The following is an 18,905-nucleotide window of genomic DNA, read 5'->3' as shown; positions in this document are numbered from 1 at the left end:
TGGTTACAAGTTCAACCAGCAGCAAAGCTTAGCATGTATACCAGAGACACACAGACAGAGAGGACACCAACACACCTGGCTATGCTGCTGCCAGCAGCACCTGCACACAGGACACACACCACACAGTAGCACCCACAGCAGTGTCTCCATCTCTGGGGGGCTCACAGAGGCAGGAGGTCACTGGTGCAAGCACATGCTCGGCACTCGCTGGGGTCACAAGCATGGGCACAGCTGTGGGTCCACTAAGCAGCAGTAAGGTCCCTCTGTCCCCCTTGCCAGCACCACTGTCCAGCCTGAACCTCTGACCAGTCGGTCCCCTGCTCACTGGTTGATCCAGCTCAGTGCTCAGTGCAAACACGCAGCATTCACGCCTTTGCCCCACCCGCACCCCACACTTGTGGGTCACCCCACAACCCACATGAATTGGAATAATCAAAAGCATGTACAGGTATGTGTGAAGGAATAAAAGCTGTGGCATACAGATGCTTATAATCTACTCTTCATTATTAACAGTGGCTTCCAAACAAAAAGCTAAAACACTGTTTCAGAGTGGAATATTAATTCCCTCATGTTTAATAAAGGAGAGGCAAAATATATATGCCTTTGATATGCATTAAGACTGGTGTCTAGAAATATGGATTAATATTTTGGACTATAGCATTCAAGCATTTTTTATAATACTGCAATGAGAATGTATATGGTACACCTCTTTTAAGGAAAAAAAAAATCACATGTAGAAAGAACATGCCATCTCTGACCTGGAAATGATTTTGACAACTGTTAAACAGCATTTCAGCCTCCAGCTTTCAATCTTTCATTCAAGAACTGCTTGAGCAGCAATCACACTATATTTCTTCCTACCATGCAAAGAGCATCAGGCACAACAGCTCCCAACTTGTACCAAATTTAACTGAAATAACATTATTTTTGTCTTGATTAAACCCCAGCCGGCAACTAAGCACCATGCAGCCGACCACTAACTCCCCCTGAAGCCCCAGAGGGATCAGGAGAAGAACTGGGAAGAAGGTAAAACCTGGGGGCTGAAATAAGAAAAATTTAATAATTGAAATAAAGTATAATAATAACAATAATAATAATAGTAACAACTGTAATGAAAATGAGAGACAAGGAAAGAGGAATAAAACCCAAGGAAAAAGAACAAGTGATGAAGAATACAACTGCTTACCACCCACTGTCTAATGCCGAGCCTGTCTTCAAGCAGCAATCTGCAGACCCCAGCCAGCTTGCTCCACTTTATATACCAAGCACAATGTCCTGTGGCATGGAATATTCCCTGGGATAGTTTGAATCAGCTGTCCTGGCCCTGTTCCCTCCCTCCTTGTGCACCGAGTCCTTGGCAGGGCACCGAAAACTTGAAAAGTCCTTGGTTCAGTGTAAGCACTACTTATCAAGGACTAAAACATCTGTGTGTTTTTAATGTTATTCTCAGCCTAAATTCAAAACACAGCAATGTACCAGCTACTGAGAAGAAAACTAACTCTACCCCAGACAAAACCAGGATACTTTTAAACTATGTTCTCCTTCTTAGCCAAAGAAGAAACAAAACAGAGGTCAGACAAACAAGCAGTGCTGTTACTCCTCAGAAACCCTCTGTTCCTCCATCAAGGGCAGGATCAGGGCCACACTCCCCTGTGGCCAGCCAGTGCTATGGCGTGGAAGCAGGGGACACCCTGCTAGCCCTCTGGCACTGGTGCAGGGGAGAAAAAAAACCAAATAAACCAAGTGGTTTCAAAAGTAGAAAGAAACCTCACAAATGCTCCAGTAAAAGTTGCTGATGCGTTTCCACAATTCAGAGCAGCAGTGGACACCCGAACAGATTTTTACTAGTCATCATGTCTTTGCTCAGCATTATGCCCCTGGACTCTTGAGTAACTCTACTGCTTTTTCTGGATAAGGCATCCTGCACGACAAGCATCAGGATCAAAAAAACTATCACAGAAATCCTGATGTCAGAGTAAAGAATCAATTCTGGAAGGACAGTAATGCTTCAGCACCAGTTACCACTGTCATCCTTGCAAAGTGAAGAATGTACTTCCTGTTAAGTAAAGAATAATGAGCTGAGCAAGCAGCACATACTCTCTCCATGCTGCTGTAATGCATGACTTGAAATGGTAGGACATGTTATGGAGGAGTTTGTTTCATTCCGTATCTGGTGAAACGTGGCCCCACTTGAAAGTGGGGCTCAAATTCCTAGAATATATGGCTCTGTCTTCCTTTTAATACCACATTTTTACATTCAGACATCAGCAATGCACAGGCTAGATTTTTAGACTGATATGGAAGCTCTCCTTGGTATTTCCCTCTACAACATTAAAAAGAGACTAGGTATTTCCAGGTTATGTGCAGTTAATAACACAAGCATGAATCCATCTAAAAGAGAGAAGGGGGTGTCAGAGCAAAATCACACACAATAGGAGTGTTTGGTTTGCATCACTTCTATGATTTACACACCTAGTTATGTACTAAAGCACACTGTGCCCTCAAGGGCAGCCCACTGAAGGGGCAATAGTGTTCAAGAACAGGACAGCATGACCATACAACTCATTACAACACGAGACCTGCCTTACTGAGTCTGGCTGAAGTTTCACATATCCCACTTCCCTATCTCTAGCAGTAACCAACAGCATATATAAAAGAAAAAAACAGTGTTACAGAAACAGGTCAGATACATTTCAGCGTATTTCATAAACCGTCCTGGGTTTCTCTTCAGTGATTTTATCCCACCTCCCCTTGAAAGTATCTATATTTTAGCATCCAAAAGCTTCTAGAGCACTAATACCTTGATCGCATACAAAGTCTGAAGCAAGGTAATTGGTGGAAGAGCACACACAGGCTGATGTCAACATGAGGGGTAAAGGAAAAGCACACCAGCTGTCTTTCATATGCTAACAACGTGCAAAATTGCTAAAAGCCTTGGGACATCAGGAGGGAAGGAGAAGAAAGGAAGTTCCTATTCCATACACTTCACAGTGCCACGTTGCAAACTCAAGACCATGTTGTCAAAATACTGTGAGAAAAACAGAGGGACGGATATGGGAGAACAGCAGCATATCACTCACTTGTACTGGGTGGCAGGTGCGTCCCAGCTGCAAACATACACAACAGCTTCAAGTGCATCAGCAAACACCAATTCCCACAACAGTAATTTCTTTTCTGTTAACATCTACCACAGAAACATCCACAAGGATGAAAATATTTCATTAAAGCTGATATAGATTCTCAAGAACTGTCTGATCCTCCTTAGAATGTGAATTCAACAAATCTAAGGTTCTGAAAACCAAGACATAAAAGGTTAAGGTATAATCCCTGTGACTTGAAGCTCTGTCCTTCAGCAGCGCCCAGTACAGCCATAACGCACACACACTTTCAATATCAACTACACTGATAAATATCTGTCTGTACCTTCTTTCAGTTTTGTATTCTAACACGTCTGCAGACATCTGCAGTTTCCAACTCTGTCCCTCCAGCCACCTTTTGCCTGTTTCTAAAAGACACAGGTACACGCCCAGTTGGTTGCTCCTCGTCAGATTGACAGATTATGTGTACCTCAAGCTAAAACTGACCATTCCTGTTGCAAGTAGATCCCCTACTCCAGGGGTCCTCAAACTACAGCCCGCAGGCCGGATACGGCCCCCCACAGTCCTCTTTCTGGCCCCCGATATTTACAGACCCCCCCGCCAGGGGTTGCGGGGGGAAACCAAGCAGCCGCAGATGACTGCCTGCCACTGCATCCGTGTGCTGGCCCCCTGGTTAAAAATTTTGAGGACCCCTGACCTACTCTGTCTAGATTTAAAGTTTGAGTAGCACTACCGAAATGAGGCAAACCAGTGTGATGCTACCTTTCCTAATACACATTAGGTAATGAAATGGAGGAGATCAATCTTTCCAAGAGCAACATGGCCTTGTGAAGTACAAAATCACAGTCCCATCCCTTCCAAAACCCTTCCACAATACCTCTCTCCTGTGCTAGGTGCAACGGTACTGAGTATTAGTCTCCCAGGTAACTACCACAAGCTACTGTGAAGGAAAGTAAAATAGGTATGTAGCCTTAAGGCCACGTCTTAATTTTTGTTTTCAGAAACTGAACAGACTAAATTTAGCGTTCTAGAAGGAAGAGTTTGAACCTTAGCACTGCAGTGTTTTGTATTTCTAGCCACTGCACAGAAGAGGTGAGAGTGAATCCTTGGGAAGAGAAGCAGGGGACTGTGTGCATCCTTTACCTTTCAAGCTAGACAGCCATCAAGCAGAACGGAGGTTGCTGGGAACAGCTGCTGAACTAACCTGCTGTCTGCCTCTTCCAGCTAGTCAGCCAAGCTCCAGCTGTGTGACTTCAGTGTCAGCCACTCCAGTAGTAAACCACAACGGCTTTCAGAAGCTTCATTTTTAAGTGAGGAGTAGACACAAACTGCAGCTGCCAGCTACCAGACAGCAAGGGAAGCCTGCTTCATGATTCAGAGAAAGGCTCACTGCCTTCGGTAAGTTTGTGGCTTCCCCTTTGAGCTTCAAGGACACTGTTTATCACATGGCTGCATGGACCAGCCTCGTACTTGGTGACCTGGGTTCTTTTCTCTACTAGTGAGCAGTCAGACGACATCATATAAGGCAATTTCAGCTCTGCGCTTCAGCATCTCCCCTTCCCCTCATTTTATTGATGTCACTCAGATAATGTATTGTCTCCTTTATACAACTCCTTTAAGATCTAAGGATGAAAGTACTGTGTGATAGTTAAGCAGTGAGTCACTGAAAACTTGAAAAGTAAATACTTCCTGAAGAAACCATCTTATGAACTAACATCTTTTGGTACATCACAGATAAAGTGCATGTACTCCCTGCTATGATTGTATGTCATTCCAAAACTACAGTGTTACTAAACAGCTCATCTCCACACTGGTACCTCCTAAATCTACTAAAAATAAATAAATAAAATATTTTATTTTATTATGATGCTAGGAATGGAAAAATCTTACAGAGCTATTTAATCTCAGCACCTCTGTGCAAATGCACGCCTTACCATGCAGGTTGCTATTTACAGTAAGCGCTGTTTTTTAAAATCTGCTTTTAAGTCTCCAAGTAGAAAAGGCTTAGGAAGCCTATTCTACACCTTAACAGTACTTACTCATTTTGAGTTCTCTCTGATGTTGTGGCTAATTAGCATCTCCTACTCAAACCTGTGTCAGACCTTTCCTGCCTTTACTTTCTGTCCTGGTTTTGGCTGGCATAGAGTTAATTTTCTTCTCAGTAGCTGGTACAATGCTGTGTTTTGGATTTAGGCTAAGAATAAACTGAAAACACACGGATGTTCTCACTCTTGGTAAGTAATGCTTACTCTAAATCAAGAACTTTTCAAGTTCCCTGTGCTGTGCCAGCAAGGTGGTGCAAAAGAAACCGGGAGTAGGCCAAGACAACTGACCCCAACTAGCCAAAGGAATAATCCATACCATGGGACACCATGCTCAGTATACAAACGGGAGTGGGGTTATCTGGGGACTGCTGTTGCTGCTGAGGGACTGGCTGGGCATCAGTCAGCACGTGGAGAGCAGTGGTATTGTGCATCACTTGCTGAGTTTTTTCCCTTGGGTTTTATTCCTCTTTCTTTCTCTTTCTTTTTCATTAGTACTGTTGTTATTATTATTATTATTATTATATTTTATTTCAGTTATTAAATTGTTCTTATCTCAACCCACAAGTTTCACCTTCTTCCTGATGCCCCTCCCCATCCTGCTTTGCTGGGGTGAATGAGCAGGCAGCTGCGTGGTACTTGGTGGTCAGCTGGGGTTAAAACATTACACTTTTCAAAGCTTTACTCTTCTTCTCTCAGCCCTTCAGGACTATATACCAAAGAATCTGAGAGATAGAGTCACTTATTGTTCTTTCTAGTTATATAATGAGCACATGGTATTTCACAGTTTTCCCCTCAATATGAATATGAACTCTTCAAAGACCTTCATACTTCTTTGCAATTTTTATAATGCATTACCAAACCTTTTATAGCAGGGAGGTGAACAAAATCAGTATTCTAGACAAGTATTGCCCACCAGCTATCTACAGGTAAGATTATAAAATTCTGCTTCAAGAATTGAATATTACAGGAATAATTTCTGACTTTCAAACAAAAGAAGATCATTGCAGACTCTTGTGAAAGTTGTACAAAGATTTCCAGTTGCTATCTCAGCTGCTTAAAAAATTGAGACTGTTTTGGAGGTAGATGTGAACCACAGTGGAGCTAATGTTGTTCAATGGGCCTAAGGAAAAGTGTTTTGATCTACTTCCACTTTTAACCATTATAAAGTCAATGGAACAAGTCTAATATACAAACAGAAACACACACGCAGTATTCTAAGGACTCAAAAAGCAAAAGCATCAGGTCAAAAAACTTGGTAACACCCTTCTGTTGTTAGCGAGAAACACATCTCAGTGAGAGCTCAGAAACAGTAACTTCATAACCCACACTACAGGATTCGATTTCCACCCTTCCCACAAAGAAGTCAGCAATTCTATATTAAGAGCAACATGCAGTCAAAGAATCTGGCATTACACTAAGAATGTGTAAGTGAACAATGCTATTAAAGAAAAAACTAAACTGCCTAGAGAGGAAAGGAGGAACACATTCCCAGACTAGACAAGCCTGCCTTTGTGTTGGACAGAAAAGAAAGGTAATTACTTTAGTCATCCACTTCAGAGGACGGTTATAAAAGCCTTCACTGGCCTTGATCTGCAGTGCAGTTAAACACACCACAGCCCAGACAAAGTTATTTTCCACATAGCTTCTGCTATGAAGAAAGTATCAGGCACACCTGTTTCTGGCTTCCCTATATCAATGATCGACATGTGAAGCCAACAAGTAGACAACTAGTAACAGACGTTCTGTGGAGAAGCACTGCTCCTGCTTGCAACAGCAGAGACTCTTGGGGAAATAACGATAAGTACCAGCACTTGCATCCTGGCCTGGCTGACCCCCTTCTTTGCGATGCCAACCTGACTCACTGTAGTACACAAGGACCTACCTCTGAGCGGCTAACGGGGCTGGCAGCTGCTGGCAGAGAGGCGACCCTGCCAGGTACTGTTCCTAACACTGCCTGCAACCTGTATGGCTTCTGATTGTTAACAACAGCTGCTATGCTCAGACGAAAAAGTTGCCTGTGTACACTCAACGTTATAATTCAGCAAGTACTCTTGAACTGTAAATATCACTTCCTGAGGAGGCAGTATCTTGAAAAAATAAGTATTTTTTCTAAAATACAGCACTGACCACATATTTGCAAGTGTGTCAGGAGATGGCTCAGATGTGCAACATCTATGTACGAATTTGGATTTGTATCGTTGGAGGAAAAACCAGTGTGCAGACACAGTGGAAAGCATCACAGTACAGTCACTACATCCATACTTCTGGACAACCGAAAAAGCAGGATGATCAGATGTGTCTCACCTGCACTGCAGAGTAGACACAGCCATTGAGGTCACTTCCACTGATAATAACAAGAAATAGTTGTGAAAGGAAGAAAGGAGCAAAGAAATATTCTCAGGAGGCTGCTCAGCAACACAAGACAAAACTATACATTCATGGAATGAATAACGAGTGACTACAGCCACCAGTTAATTATCTGAAAACTACCACTTTGCTATCAAAAGACAAAAATCTGTATAGGAGGAAATTCATTACCAACTTTTCTTCTTAACGTGTTCAAACATTTGATTTTACCTCTGTTGCTTCTGCTTTTTTCTCTTCCAATTTGGAAGAAGTTTCACTTGTCTTCTTGTCACCATGCTGTAAGTAGAGAAAACAGATGTTCAGTTATTAAGATCTTGAATTATACCTTCTATGTAGAGAAAAACCCAAACATCTTAGTGCATGTATGGTTCCTTTCCCCTACCACAACACAACAAAGGGGAACATGGTAAGTTTTCCTTCTCACCAATGGGCAGGACTTCTAAACAACCTGCTGTATAACTTTAAGTGAAATCAAGGAAAATCATGACTTCTAGGGAAGTACCTGTAATGTGATTGTTCTTGCAGAAAGTCCTGAAAGATATTAAGCTATCACTCATCCCTTAGCAGCACACAGCACTACAATACTTGCTTCAGAAACACTGTCAGTTCCACAAGCTTCAGCAGAAACCAAGCAGCTCTCAGAGAGACCAACATGACATGTGCAATCATGAAGATCCACTCCAACACCTGAATCTTCTTCAGACACATTAAAATGCTCATTATGCCCAGCCCTCCTTACATGGAAGGAAGCTGTTACTATGATTTCTAGAATTCTGCTGCTGATATACAACAAATGAATTCTATAACGATTCAGGCAGTGGTACACATTAGGAAATACAGTTCTTCCAGGTTCCCCAAACTTCCTGCATCTTTTATCCCCTCCAAGACTTGAAACCTCTTGCTCTCATCTAAATTGCTGACATGCAATCCGGTTTGCTAACAACATGCCACAACGCACAGAAAGTTTGTTCAGTGTGCACACTGCCATCCAGTGCCCATTTTACTCCCTGCATCTCTGAAAAGCGGTAAATATGGCCCCTCAAAAAATCTTTTTCCAAAGTATATTGTTTGACCACTAGGATAGAAAAGTAAAAAGCAAGAAATTTTACCATGAATGTAAAAGACAAGACAATACAGCTATTATCTAGTATCTCAGGTAGTATAACTTCTCACGGCAGCTGAGACATGTAGGAATGAGGATTCATGTCTGGTTTGTTTTGTTAAGTAAAGGCAGGAGATGATTTGAAACCCATTTATTCCTATCTGTTCTGAGGATCGAGCTGCAGGAGGTAAAGTTTGCTAACCCACTAAAGTAATGAGTTCCTATGGATTTTTTCTTTACATGGCTGCAGGGAAAAGTAATGACGCATGTATCACTGCACTATCTTCAACAGGAATGTGTTCAAGGACTTCGGCAGACAGGTTGGGAAAATACTACAGCTGAATGAACAAATAAAACCAAAAAAAACAGTGTCTCTCTAATCTGTTTCCATTATGATGGTACATGACAAAAATTTCAAAAACTGTTTTAGACAACCTCTTAATAATTCAAGTTTTATAATTAGTTTGGGCATGACTAAGACACTTAACAAGTTTTAAAATCGAAAATGCTATTCTCATATTCCAATTGTGCCTCTTCAGAGGAAAAACAAGCCCCGTAGGCTGTCGTTTCAGGTAAGAGATGAATTGATTCACTGCCTCATAATAGCACTTTCAGTATAGGCACAATTACCCAGTTATCTGCGCTTTTTACTGCTACAATAAAAGCAAACCACACACATACCAGTATGAGCAATGTCAGTGAGCATGCTCTTGCTGACGAAACAGTAACTCCAGAGCCAGCGTTGATATAAGGCGCAGGAGCTACAGCTCCTGCCCAGCAAAACTCTGTTGTATAGACTAGGCTTTCTTTCTATATGGATACCCTCAGCATCACAACACACCTAAAAGCCAAGTGATACTCTGAATCCAGCTAACTCAGCTAATAAAGCAAACAAGCCTTTCTGTACATTGCAGGTATTGTATTGGTTTTGTTTATTTTCCTCTTCAAATTTGGACACAGCTTTAAAAGCTGCAACACCAATTAAAGCCCAGATGTTTAGGGTTTTTTTTCTTTCATTAAATCACGTCACAGAATGCAGGAGCCTTACTTAGTTCCTACTGAGTGTGCCAGGCTTTTACCAGGGCCAAATCCAGCATTACCTTTTCTCCCTAAGTCCACTTCCTCATATCCACACCAAGGAAACCTCTACCAGACAGGACCACAGCATCAACAGGGCTTCCAGTCCCACAACTATGAAGAGGGAGTTACACTGTATCCCAACAGAGGGACACAGCTCAGAGTGTCCTCTCTTGGGTGTTGAGGCTTCAGCATTCACCTGCTCCTGTTTTCCCATCCCCTAACCACACAGTTGTCAGGTGCAGTGGTCTGTGCTGTTTGCAGAGGGCAGGACAAGGGCGCTGGCAGGATTCCCTCAAGCAGAATATCAACTCCACATCCCTGAGGGACCCCATGGTGGCTTCACTGGCCAGAAAGGACAAGAAATGGACCAGGACAAGGACCACAACTTTGCCACCCCTAAACTGAAGTCAGAGAGATATTAAATGCATGCCATCTTCCCTTCAGAAGGTTATGTCAAACAGCACCTATAATAATGAGATTTTGACTTAGAGGCCAAATCCTGTTTATTTTAGCCATAGGAATAAAGCATGTATGGCCCAACCAAAGTCATTTTTTATCCACTAAGTGGGGAGTGTGTACACATTAAGCGCTGATACTCTCCGACCTCAGATAATAAAACAGCCTATGAAAGTATTACCTCTCTTGAAAGTGCCATCCTGAGGAGGTAACCTTGGAAAGCACAACTTCCTAACACACCTTCTCAGAAGACCATGGTGTTTCCTGAAATGGCCAATGCTTAAGATATGAGAAGGGATGCTGCTTCAAAAATGCCCTTCAGCAGCTCGCTTCTGGTCTGCACTTCCGAGCTCTGCACCTTCTAGTAAAAAAAAATAAAGAAGAAGAATAATAAAAAAATCAACCTCAGTAAAAGACTAAGCTCATGTTTTCTGGGACACCATACATGCATTGCTCCTTTACACTCCAAAGTAGATAATGACAGAGCTGACTTCTCCTTTGGGCACTCTTTCTGCTCATCTTTCCTTACAATGCCAAAGAAATACACACATAACCAGGACAGTAGACAGGGGCAGCTCCAGCTCTGTCACACAAACAGTGGGCATACAGCTGAAGCTATTTCTAGTTTAATTAATGAGCTAACAACAATTTCTTATAGTTGCTAAGTTGGCCCAAAATATCTTCCACTTCCACTAACTAAAAGCAAAACACAGAAACCCACCCATAATCACACATTTACCAAATACACAAAGAATTATCATGAACAAGAAAGTTTATCCTGAGATCTTCATCCTGTTCTACAGTGCACAAGAACATCACGACACTCTTCCTTTATGGACACACATTTATCTTCTGATGCAGAGCATACATGAACTAGAAAGTAATAGGCCTAGGTGAAAAGCACAGAGCAAAATACTAAGAACTGAACACACAAGTGCATCTTCAGCCTGCACTTGCAAAAATCAGACCTCAACTAAAGATCTTGCTTCAAGAAATTCCTTCTAAGTCCCAGAGGCCCCATCAGCATTAACAAGCCTTTGGTTCACAGCCATTGCGCAGCATCTCTGAGGACTGCAGCAATGACACAATCAGTAACTGGGTGAGAAGAGACACTTCCTTGCAGGATTCTCATCTGAAGAAACTAACTTTGCATTACAGGTATTAAAGGGGAAGTTATTGTTCTATGCAGATAGGAATCTGACCTTTGTTTTTGAGTAGAAATTGAGAAAACTGAGATCTTTGATGGTACTTGGAAAACCGCCAGACCTGAAGAGATGTCAGGGGAACTTCAACCAAGCAGTGTAAGGAGTGGAAAGGTGAAACCTGGATTTCTTCTTACAGCCATCCCACTCTGCTCTAAATACACCAGCCAGTAAAAACCTCATTAGAGCAACCAGTGAACCTCTTTTGTGTCCGTTCCTGTCTCCTACCTTTTCTGCTTTGCTTACTCATCCTTTAGACTGTAAGGTCTTCTAGGCAGAAACTGGAAGAACCCCAGTCTCACATGGAGGCCTGCTGGTGCCAGCAACTGTAATGAAGTGTTTACAACGGAGCACATGGAGGAGCGGTTTCCTTACCTGACCACACCAGCAGTCACATTGTTTTAATGTCTTTTATTCCCATGGCTTCAGTGACCCTGGACTGCTGAGGCCTTTAACATCTGTGTCATCACTTAATGCAGCAACTCCCAAACTTTCCTCCTTGTGACTCTGGGTCACCACACTGTATGACTGATTTGACCTCACACTAATGAATGATTGGAAACATTACTGAATGCTGATCCAAGCTACTTAGAGCAATTTAAAAATACAATTACAAACTCAACAGATCTAATCTACCGGGCATTTAGGAAACACATTAAAGTGGTGTCTTCTCTGAAAGCTACCTTACTGAACGCATACTTCCTATAAAACTTAACAGAACACAAACTTCTTTTCACCACTCCATAGAGAGGCCAACTCCTTCCTTATATGACTAATAAATTACGAAGAAGACTTCTTAAAGTAATTGCAGGTTCGTCACAGTAATAAGGAGTGACCTAACTCCAGCCAAACCACATGGAGCCATCAGAGAGCTGTGGTTTGCTCGGGGAGTCTCTAGCAAGTGACGATTATTCCTGGCAGCTCCACCACCCACCTGAAGTTAAGAACATGTTTCCAAAAAAATGGCAGGCTGTGGAGAGTTTTTTGCAAAGCTGAAAAAAATCCCATGTAAATCCTGTTTTATGTCACAAACCACTGTATTTTGAACAAGCAATACAGTTTCATCAGCATTGGGCTGAAAATGATGAAAACAGCCAATAGCATGACAAAGCCTGGCGTTCAGCATCTCTTGTAAAAGACTGCGGAGGGATTATGAAAGCACATCCCGGGAACACCACGTTCCCATCTGACCTGAAACGCTACTACACCAGCGTTTAAAAAAAGCACCGATTTGCCTCCTGTCACCACAAACTCCTTTCCTTACCCCTCCACTGGCCCTCACGCCACAGAGGGGACGGGGCCTTCAGGCCGTCCCGCCCGCGGGACCCTCCCCAGCCGCGCCGGCTCCGGGCCGTTCCCCCAGTCGCCCACCACCCTGCGAGGGTGTCCCCGGCCCGGTCCCGCCCCGCCCCAGCCCCAGCCCCGTATTTACCATGGCGTACCACCACCGCGCGAAGGCCATGGCGCTGCGCGCTGCTCCTCACCGCCCGGCACGGCGCGGCAGGGCACGGGCCTCGCTCCGGCAGCCGCCTCCACCCCCGGGCGGCACCCGCCCCGGCAGCGGCCTCCTACCGCTGGGCCTCACGGCAGGGCGGCGCCCGCGGCCCCGCCGAGGCCGTGGGGCAGTCGGGGCTGCGCGTCGCGCCCGCCACCTCCGTACCCCCGTCACCGCCATACCCCACCGCTGTACACCCCTTCACCGCCCCCCGCCCCGGCCCCCCCGCTGCCGCCCCACCTTACCGCTGCGGACGCGGCGAGGGGAGGCTGCCTCCCCTTTCCGGCCTGCGACATGTCTGCGGGTGCCCCTGCCGCCTGCCCCTTGCGCTGCCGCGGGCCCCGGGGAAGCGGGAGGTGGCCGGTCGCGCCGCTCAACGGTCCCAGCGCCACAGTCGTCTCGCACAGCGGCCGGTCCCTCCCCTTCCTGCCGGCGCCGGGCCGGGCCCGGGCTGCGGCCCCGAGGCCCGCGGGGGAAGCGGGGGGCAGGGGCCGCTGTGGCTGAGCTGAGGCGGCCGGGCGGGCGCGGAGCGTGAAGCGGCGGCCCCGGCGCCCCTTGCCCTGCCAGCGCTGGCGGCAGGACGACGGTCACCTGCAGCAAGAGTAGCTTTTCTTAAACACGGGGGAGTTTGAGCAAAACACAAAAAGCACAGAAGCTTTCCTATTCGTCATACAAGTCGGTCCCCTTGGAAAAGCGTTGGGTATTGATACTCGGCAAGAGGCTGGTGCCCAGGCGCCTGCTCCATCGTGGCTTCCCCCAAGATGGAGCTGGGTGGCAGGTGCCTGTGGCTGCTCCGGCACCCCGGCTCTCCAGCCATGGCCATCACCTCGGCCTGCTCTGGTGCAAAGGGCGAGGGACACCTCCCCCCGATCTGAATGCCGATGTGAATGCCCTCGGTTCTGAAGTCAGGCATGTATCCTATGGGTCAGTGTGGTTGTGAGGCTCACATCCAGAGGATTTACTGTGGTTTAGGTTATTAAATGGAAAAACTTTCAAGATCTGATGTTTTTTTTAAGAACAAGTCACAAATGTCCCCATCCATGTGGGTCTTTACACAAATGAGCTACCCAGGATGCACTGGTGGCTCTTCCAAGACACCACAGGGACAGGTAAAATTAAGCACGACCAAACCACCCTGATAACAGCTGGAAAATCCTCCATGAATAGGAACGGTGCAGCCCTAAGCCGGGTTTGGGTGAGCCTCCTGTCAGTGTGCATGTGTAGCTGGAATGAAAAATTCACCACTTACCAAGAGCGGTTCTCCGAGGCTGCCTCGGTAAAGAAACAAACTGCAACTGAAGTGCTGGGGCAAATATTCTTGAAGTGTACTGGCAAGAGCAATGTGATTAATAACATGAAGTCAACCTCCAGTGAAAGGGGTTCAAAATGCAGTCATTGCCTCGCAGTGTGTAGGTGCATGCACACCCCAACACGGCTTGTGTGCAGGAATTGGCATGATTTGCAGGCTTTGTCGCACCCAGGAATTGTTTCTACACAGCTTAAGTAAAAGGAGTAAGCATTTGGGGTGTTCTGGGCCAGGGGATCCCAAGTTTCAGCTGGCTGGGTGGAACAGCCATTGGATAAGTTGTGTTACTCAGTAGCAGCAGCAGCGGTGGTCCCTGGACACAGGCCGAAGCAAGGAAGCCATGTCTATCAGCAGAGGGAAGCAAAGGTGTCAGAGTCATTAGGGACTGGTAGCCACCTCCGCAGCTGCTCCCTGCTTCCACTGGGCAAGAGGCAGTAGGGCTAAGCCACTTAGTGGGAAGTCTGTAAACCCAATTAGTGCTTGTGGCTTATCCTGTCACACAGAGACAAGGAGATGAGTGGGTGACGGTAAACCCCTGGTGGCCTTGGGGTGTGGCTTCAGTCTCCTGAGAGGAAAGACTGTTCAGAGGTTGGTATGTTGCTTGCTTCACGCCATCCCTGCCTTTCCTTTCTGATAAGCTCCATGCAGATTCACAGCTGGTCTTTGAAGTGTTTCAGCCTGTGATGTGCATGGTTTTTCATTCCACTGGATGGGTCATCTGCCTAAATTTTTAAGTACCGAGCCTTCACCCAAGGTCTGCATTGCATCTGGCCATGGGATTGTAAAGCAGTTACACGGGACTATCTTAAAATCATGTACATCTAGGCAAGGTGCTTCGGGGGAGGTGAAGGCAAGGGCTGTGTTTAATTCCTGGCTTTTACACAAAGCTCTTGTGTGCTGTTTTATCTGGGGTCACTCTGACAGGTCTAACAGATTGTACTGCATTCTTTGGCTGCAGGCAGTGGACGCTCCCTGCTGACACAGTCCTCCAGGAAGCCTTCAGTGAGCTTCACCCCTGTTATTGCTACATGCCAGATAACAAGCAGCTGGAGCTGAGAGTAATTGAAATTGTGGAGCTGCACAGTGACAGCGTAGTAGTATGTGAAATCCTTGGTGATGTCAGTCTGTGTCATGCTGGATGTTGAGGGTGCTGCTGATCCAGAAGCACATCATCAATTTGAAGCTTCCCTAGTAAGAAGTTAGGTATATAGATGAGATTTGAACACCAGGTAGCTGCAGGAAGGAGGAGAGCTGCCTGGACACTTACTCCAGTTCCCACAGCTACTGCATGCATCTGTAGTGTTTTGGAAACCAAAGGGCTCCAGCCTTCCAAGGAAATCTTGGTTTAGGGCTAAGGGGTTGGCACTGTTGTTTCTATTAGAAGGGTCCTCTGATTTGCTACTGCTTTAAGAAAACATTGTTCATTGACAATTCCTGCATAAATTTATTCTTAACTAGTTTAGATTGGTTTTATATGCTTTTGTGTATTTATAGTCCAGACATCAATTTGTTCAATGTATATTGGCTGGAGCAAGAGCGGGTGGCCACATCATCAGGAGTGTGGGTTCTGTACTGTGATAATGTGTAATGGAAACAAGTATTTAATAGCCATTTAGAAATATGTTTCATGGATATGTTTACATGTAATTCAAGGTATTTGGAGTCTAAAATAGGAATCCAGAATCACAGACTCATTTCTCCCTGCCATACCCTGTCTCCAAAGTGCACCAGTTGTCAAATGCCTCTGAATAAGAAGGTGCTCAAAATTCTGGCAGGATCAGATTAAATTCTTGCCAAGTATACATATTTTATTAGTATAACTTGCATAATAGTACTTCTGCAAGCTTATGAGTCATTTACCAAATTTACAAAATAACAAAATGAAGTACAAAATCTCTTGTGTAATTGGATTTTTATCTAGGGGAGTTTAAAAAAAGTCTAAAAGTAAGTAAAAATCCAGTCAAACAAGTTGTTTGTTTAAACATTTTCCTATTCTTCTGCTTTACCAAAAAACTCATCACAAGTTTTTGTTCTACTTCCTCCCAAAAGCGAAACCATCAGGATTCACTTTTTTTTTTTTCATTTGATGCATGCAGTCCCACCCTGTTTTAACACACCAACAGTAATGAAGATGGACAAGTACATTTCCTATCTTCTACTGTTCTTGTTCACAAAGTGTTCAGTAAATGGGAATTGGAACTTTTGGTTGTGGAAATCCGATTTGTTGATAAGAGTAAATAGTTTAACAACATCTCTGCTCTATAAAGCAATAATTCAAGTCCTTACTATTTAAAAGAAAGGTTTATTTCCATATACATTGATACCCATATTTTTTGTACATTATAAACATTCTCTTTTATAATGTAAATGGTATGTCCTCTGCTTGTTTAGTGTGGTTTAGAGATTTCCCATCCCACTGCTGAATGGAAATTTCCTGTCCACAGGCAGAAGTGCCAAGCTTTGACACCAACCAAAAGGAAATTAGATTTGATTCCATAGTCTTCCTGGGGGTTTGCAATTTTGTAAAACCTTAAATACTGAGCTGAGCTTTAATTAAAAAATAATATATTTGAAATTAGCTTTGAATAATTACTGGAGCTGAATGTGGGTGATACGTATGAAGGTTTTTATTTATCCAGGCATTCTATTTCACTACACTGAAATAGAGCAAAACCAAAAGCTTCAGCAGTTATGTCTCACAACTGACAGTGAAAAAAAAATATGTTGTAGCCTTCATCACACAAGACTTTTTTCCACCCCCATGTGTTTGGTCCTCTCTTTTCTCCACAGCCAGGTTCTACCAGGTAAGCCAAGCAGTCCCATCAGTTTGGGAAGTCAGCAGAGATTCAAGGCAGACAAGGTGAGACTATCATGTAGCCAGAAAGGTTCTATCTGTTGATTTAGAAACAGTTTAGGAATGTGTGCTTCCAAGCATTGGTTTGTTTAAATATCAGATCAGCTTTTAGCAAATCACAGGTATTTCTCTGAACTGGATACAGATATGGGCAGTACGAGGTTACAACTCCAAAGGGAGGTCCAACAGGAAGTACAGCACGAAGAGCTAGGCGTTACCCCGATGGATGTCAAACATTGCGGCTGTGTAGGAGTGGCTAACCTAGTTCATTCCTGCCTGCTGGTTTTTTCTAAAAAGATCTTTCTTTAGATCAGGTATATTCTCCCAAGTGTAAACTAAATTACAGAATTACAGCAAAATGTATGTCCTAGACATTTGTAACTTTTATAAACCTGGTTTGTATTTGTATTTGTCTCAGATTCTCAAACTGCAGGCTTAGATTAGTCTGTAAGTAGGAACTGCAGATAAGGAAAACTCCAGCAAGCTCTGTGTGTGGTGAGGCAAAAACACCATGTGTGCTTAGATAAAGCCCATACACTAGAAGGTTTAAAAATCAATAGAAAATCATGCTAGTAAATAAAATATGTATCTTTTAAGAACAGTTTATATTTTCAATATACAAAATTTTGCAAAATGTTTCTTTCTGTGTCAGTGCTATGTCTTGCAAATAACAAAACCCATGCAAGAGATTAAAGTTTTCAGGTGAGGATGTTTTCTCACTTAATCTCCATTTGACACAGAAACAACGATTTCCTTGAGAGTAATACTCCAGTGCAATGCTGCACTTATCACTAATCATCAAGGTGCACAATGGTCCCCTCAGGGCAGTACTATCCTTCAGACGAAATTAATCCTGAGATTCTTGGTATTAATAGAAGCTTCACAGAGGAAGGGCTGTGAAAAATAGCTGTGGTTTTCCAAAACGCATCCTGTAAAACAAACTAAAATTTGTTTGTATTTGTTTGCAAAGTTGGCAGTAAGTCATTTATGTGGGTGACTTCCAATACCAGGGTAATGAAGAAGATGTTTTATGTGCCACCACATCTCTTGTTTATAGTTTCATTTATGTTTTCTTTTTTTCTGCTTGTCTCACCCATGCACAGATACACACACAGTTAGGGCTAAAGAAGCCCAAACCAGATCAAAGTATAATTTATAACTAATCCAAAAGCAAAAATGAAACAAACATTTGATTACTTCGTATATAGATATATAGATATATAAAAATATATACATTTGTAGATACATACACATTTGTATGACTGTCTCGCAATTATTTTGTACAAGTTTATGATGTAATGCACTACATCACTAACCAATATTCCCATGATTCCCTGGTAAAAGAAAAGACTAGTGACTAAAGACTTATGAATAATAACTCTGCACTGAATAATATGAATAATGAATAATAACAGCACTGAAAGATACAATTAAGTTACACTGAACTTACACAACAAAATATTAAGCTTAAGACAGAATTTTCATAGGAACCTTGGAGAATCTCTGGGGCCAGGAAAGGCAGCAAAACATCTCCTCCACCTGCCCTCACTCAGCCTTCATAAGGGGTAGCCACAGCATAAGCCTGTAGTTGGGTATCACTGGTAGCTACTAGTGACACAAGCAGCACACGGTGACCATGACTTTTGACAACACTAAAAGACAGTCATTTTTATGGCAGTTCCTTGGGGCTGTTGGGAGAGTCCTGGACAGTACTGGTTGTTAGAAAACACAGAATGCTCTTTTGCCAACACTGCTAAATATCTTTTTTGCTTCCTGCTGGAATCTGAAAACTCTTCCCTGATTTCATGTTGGTTGGGCAAGGATGCTTCTTCTGGCATACTTTCAGCAGCCTGTGAAACAAGACATCAGTAATTACACTTGTAACTCTGCACTTGTAACT

The 18,905-nt window shown here is 43.7% G+C and overlaps 1 protein-coding gene across 6 annotated transcripts in view; it reads right to left on the bottom strand.

The window, feature by feature from the left end:
* The window catches only part of CAST (calpastatin), a 64,157-nt gene extending 50,884 nt beyond the window's left edge, over positions 1 to 13,273 (bottom strand). The window contains exons 1-3 of one of the 6 annotated variants that reach the window (XM_055790786.1): positions 13,091 to 13,267; positions 10,330 to 10,509; positions 7,721 to 7,786 (exon numbers count right to left, since the gene is read on the bottom strand). In XM_055790786.1, the coding sequence (XP_055646761.1) occupies positions 7,721 to 7,786; positions 10,330 to 10,347 (84 nt within the window). In that variant the 5' untranslated portion in view covers positions 10,348 to 10,509; positions 13,091 to 13,267. Of the gene's footprint in view, positions 1 to 7,720; positions 7,787 to 10,329; positions 10,510 to 12,782; positions 12,940 to 13,090 lie in introns of those variants that run through there. The other 5 variants (XM_055790785.1, XM_055790784.1, XM_055790787.1 and 2 more) reach the window with 5 other exon arrangements.
* Between the last annotated feature and the right edge of the window lie 5,632 nt (positions 13,274 to 18,905).

Source organism: Falco peregrinus, chromosome Z, assembly GCF_023634155.1.
Source record: "Falco peregrinus isolate bFalPer1 chromosome Z, bFalPer1.pri, whole genome shotgun sequence".
Taxonomy (NCBI): Eukaryota; Metazoa; Chordata; class Aves; order Falconiformes; family Falconidae; genus Falco; species Falco peregrinus.
This window is presented reverse-complemented; position numbering and strand designations above follow the sequence as displayed.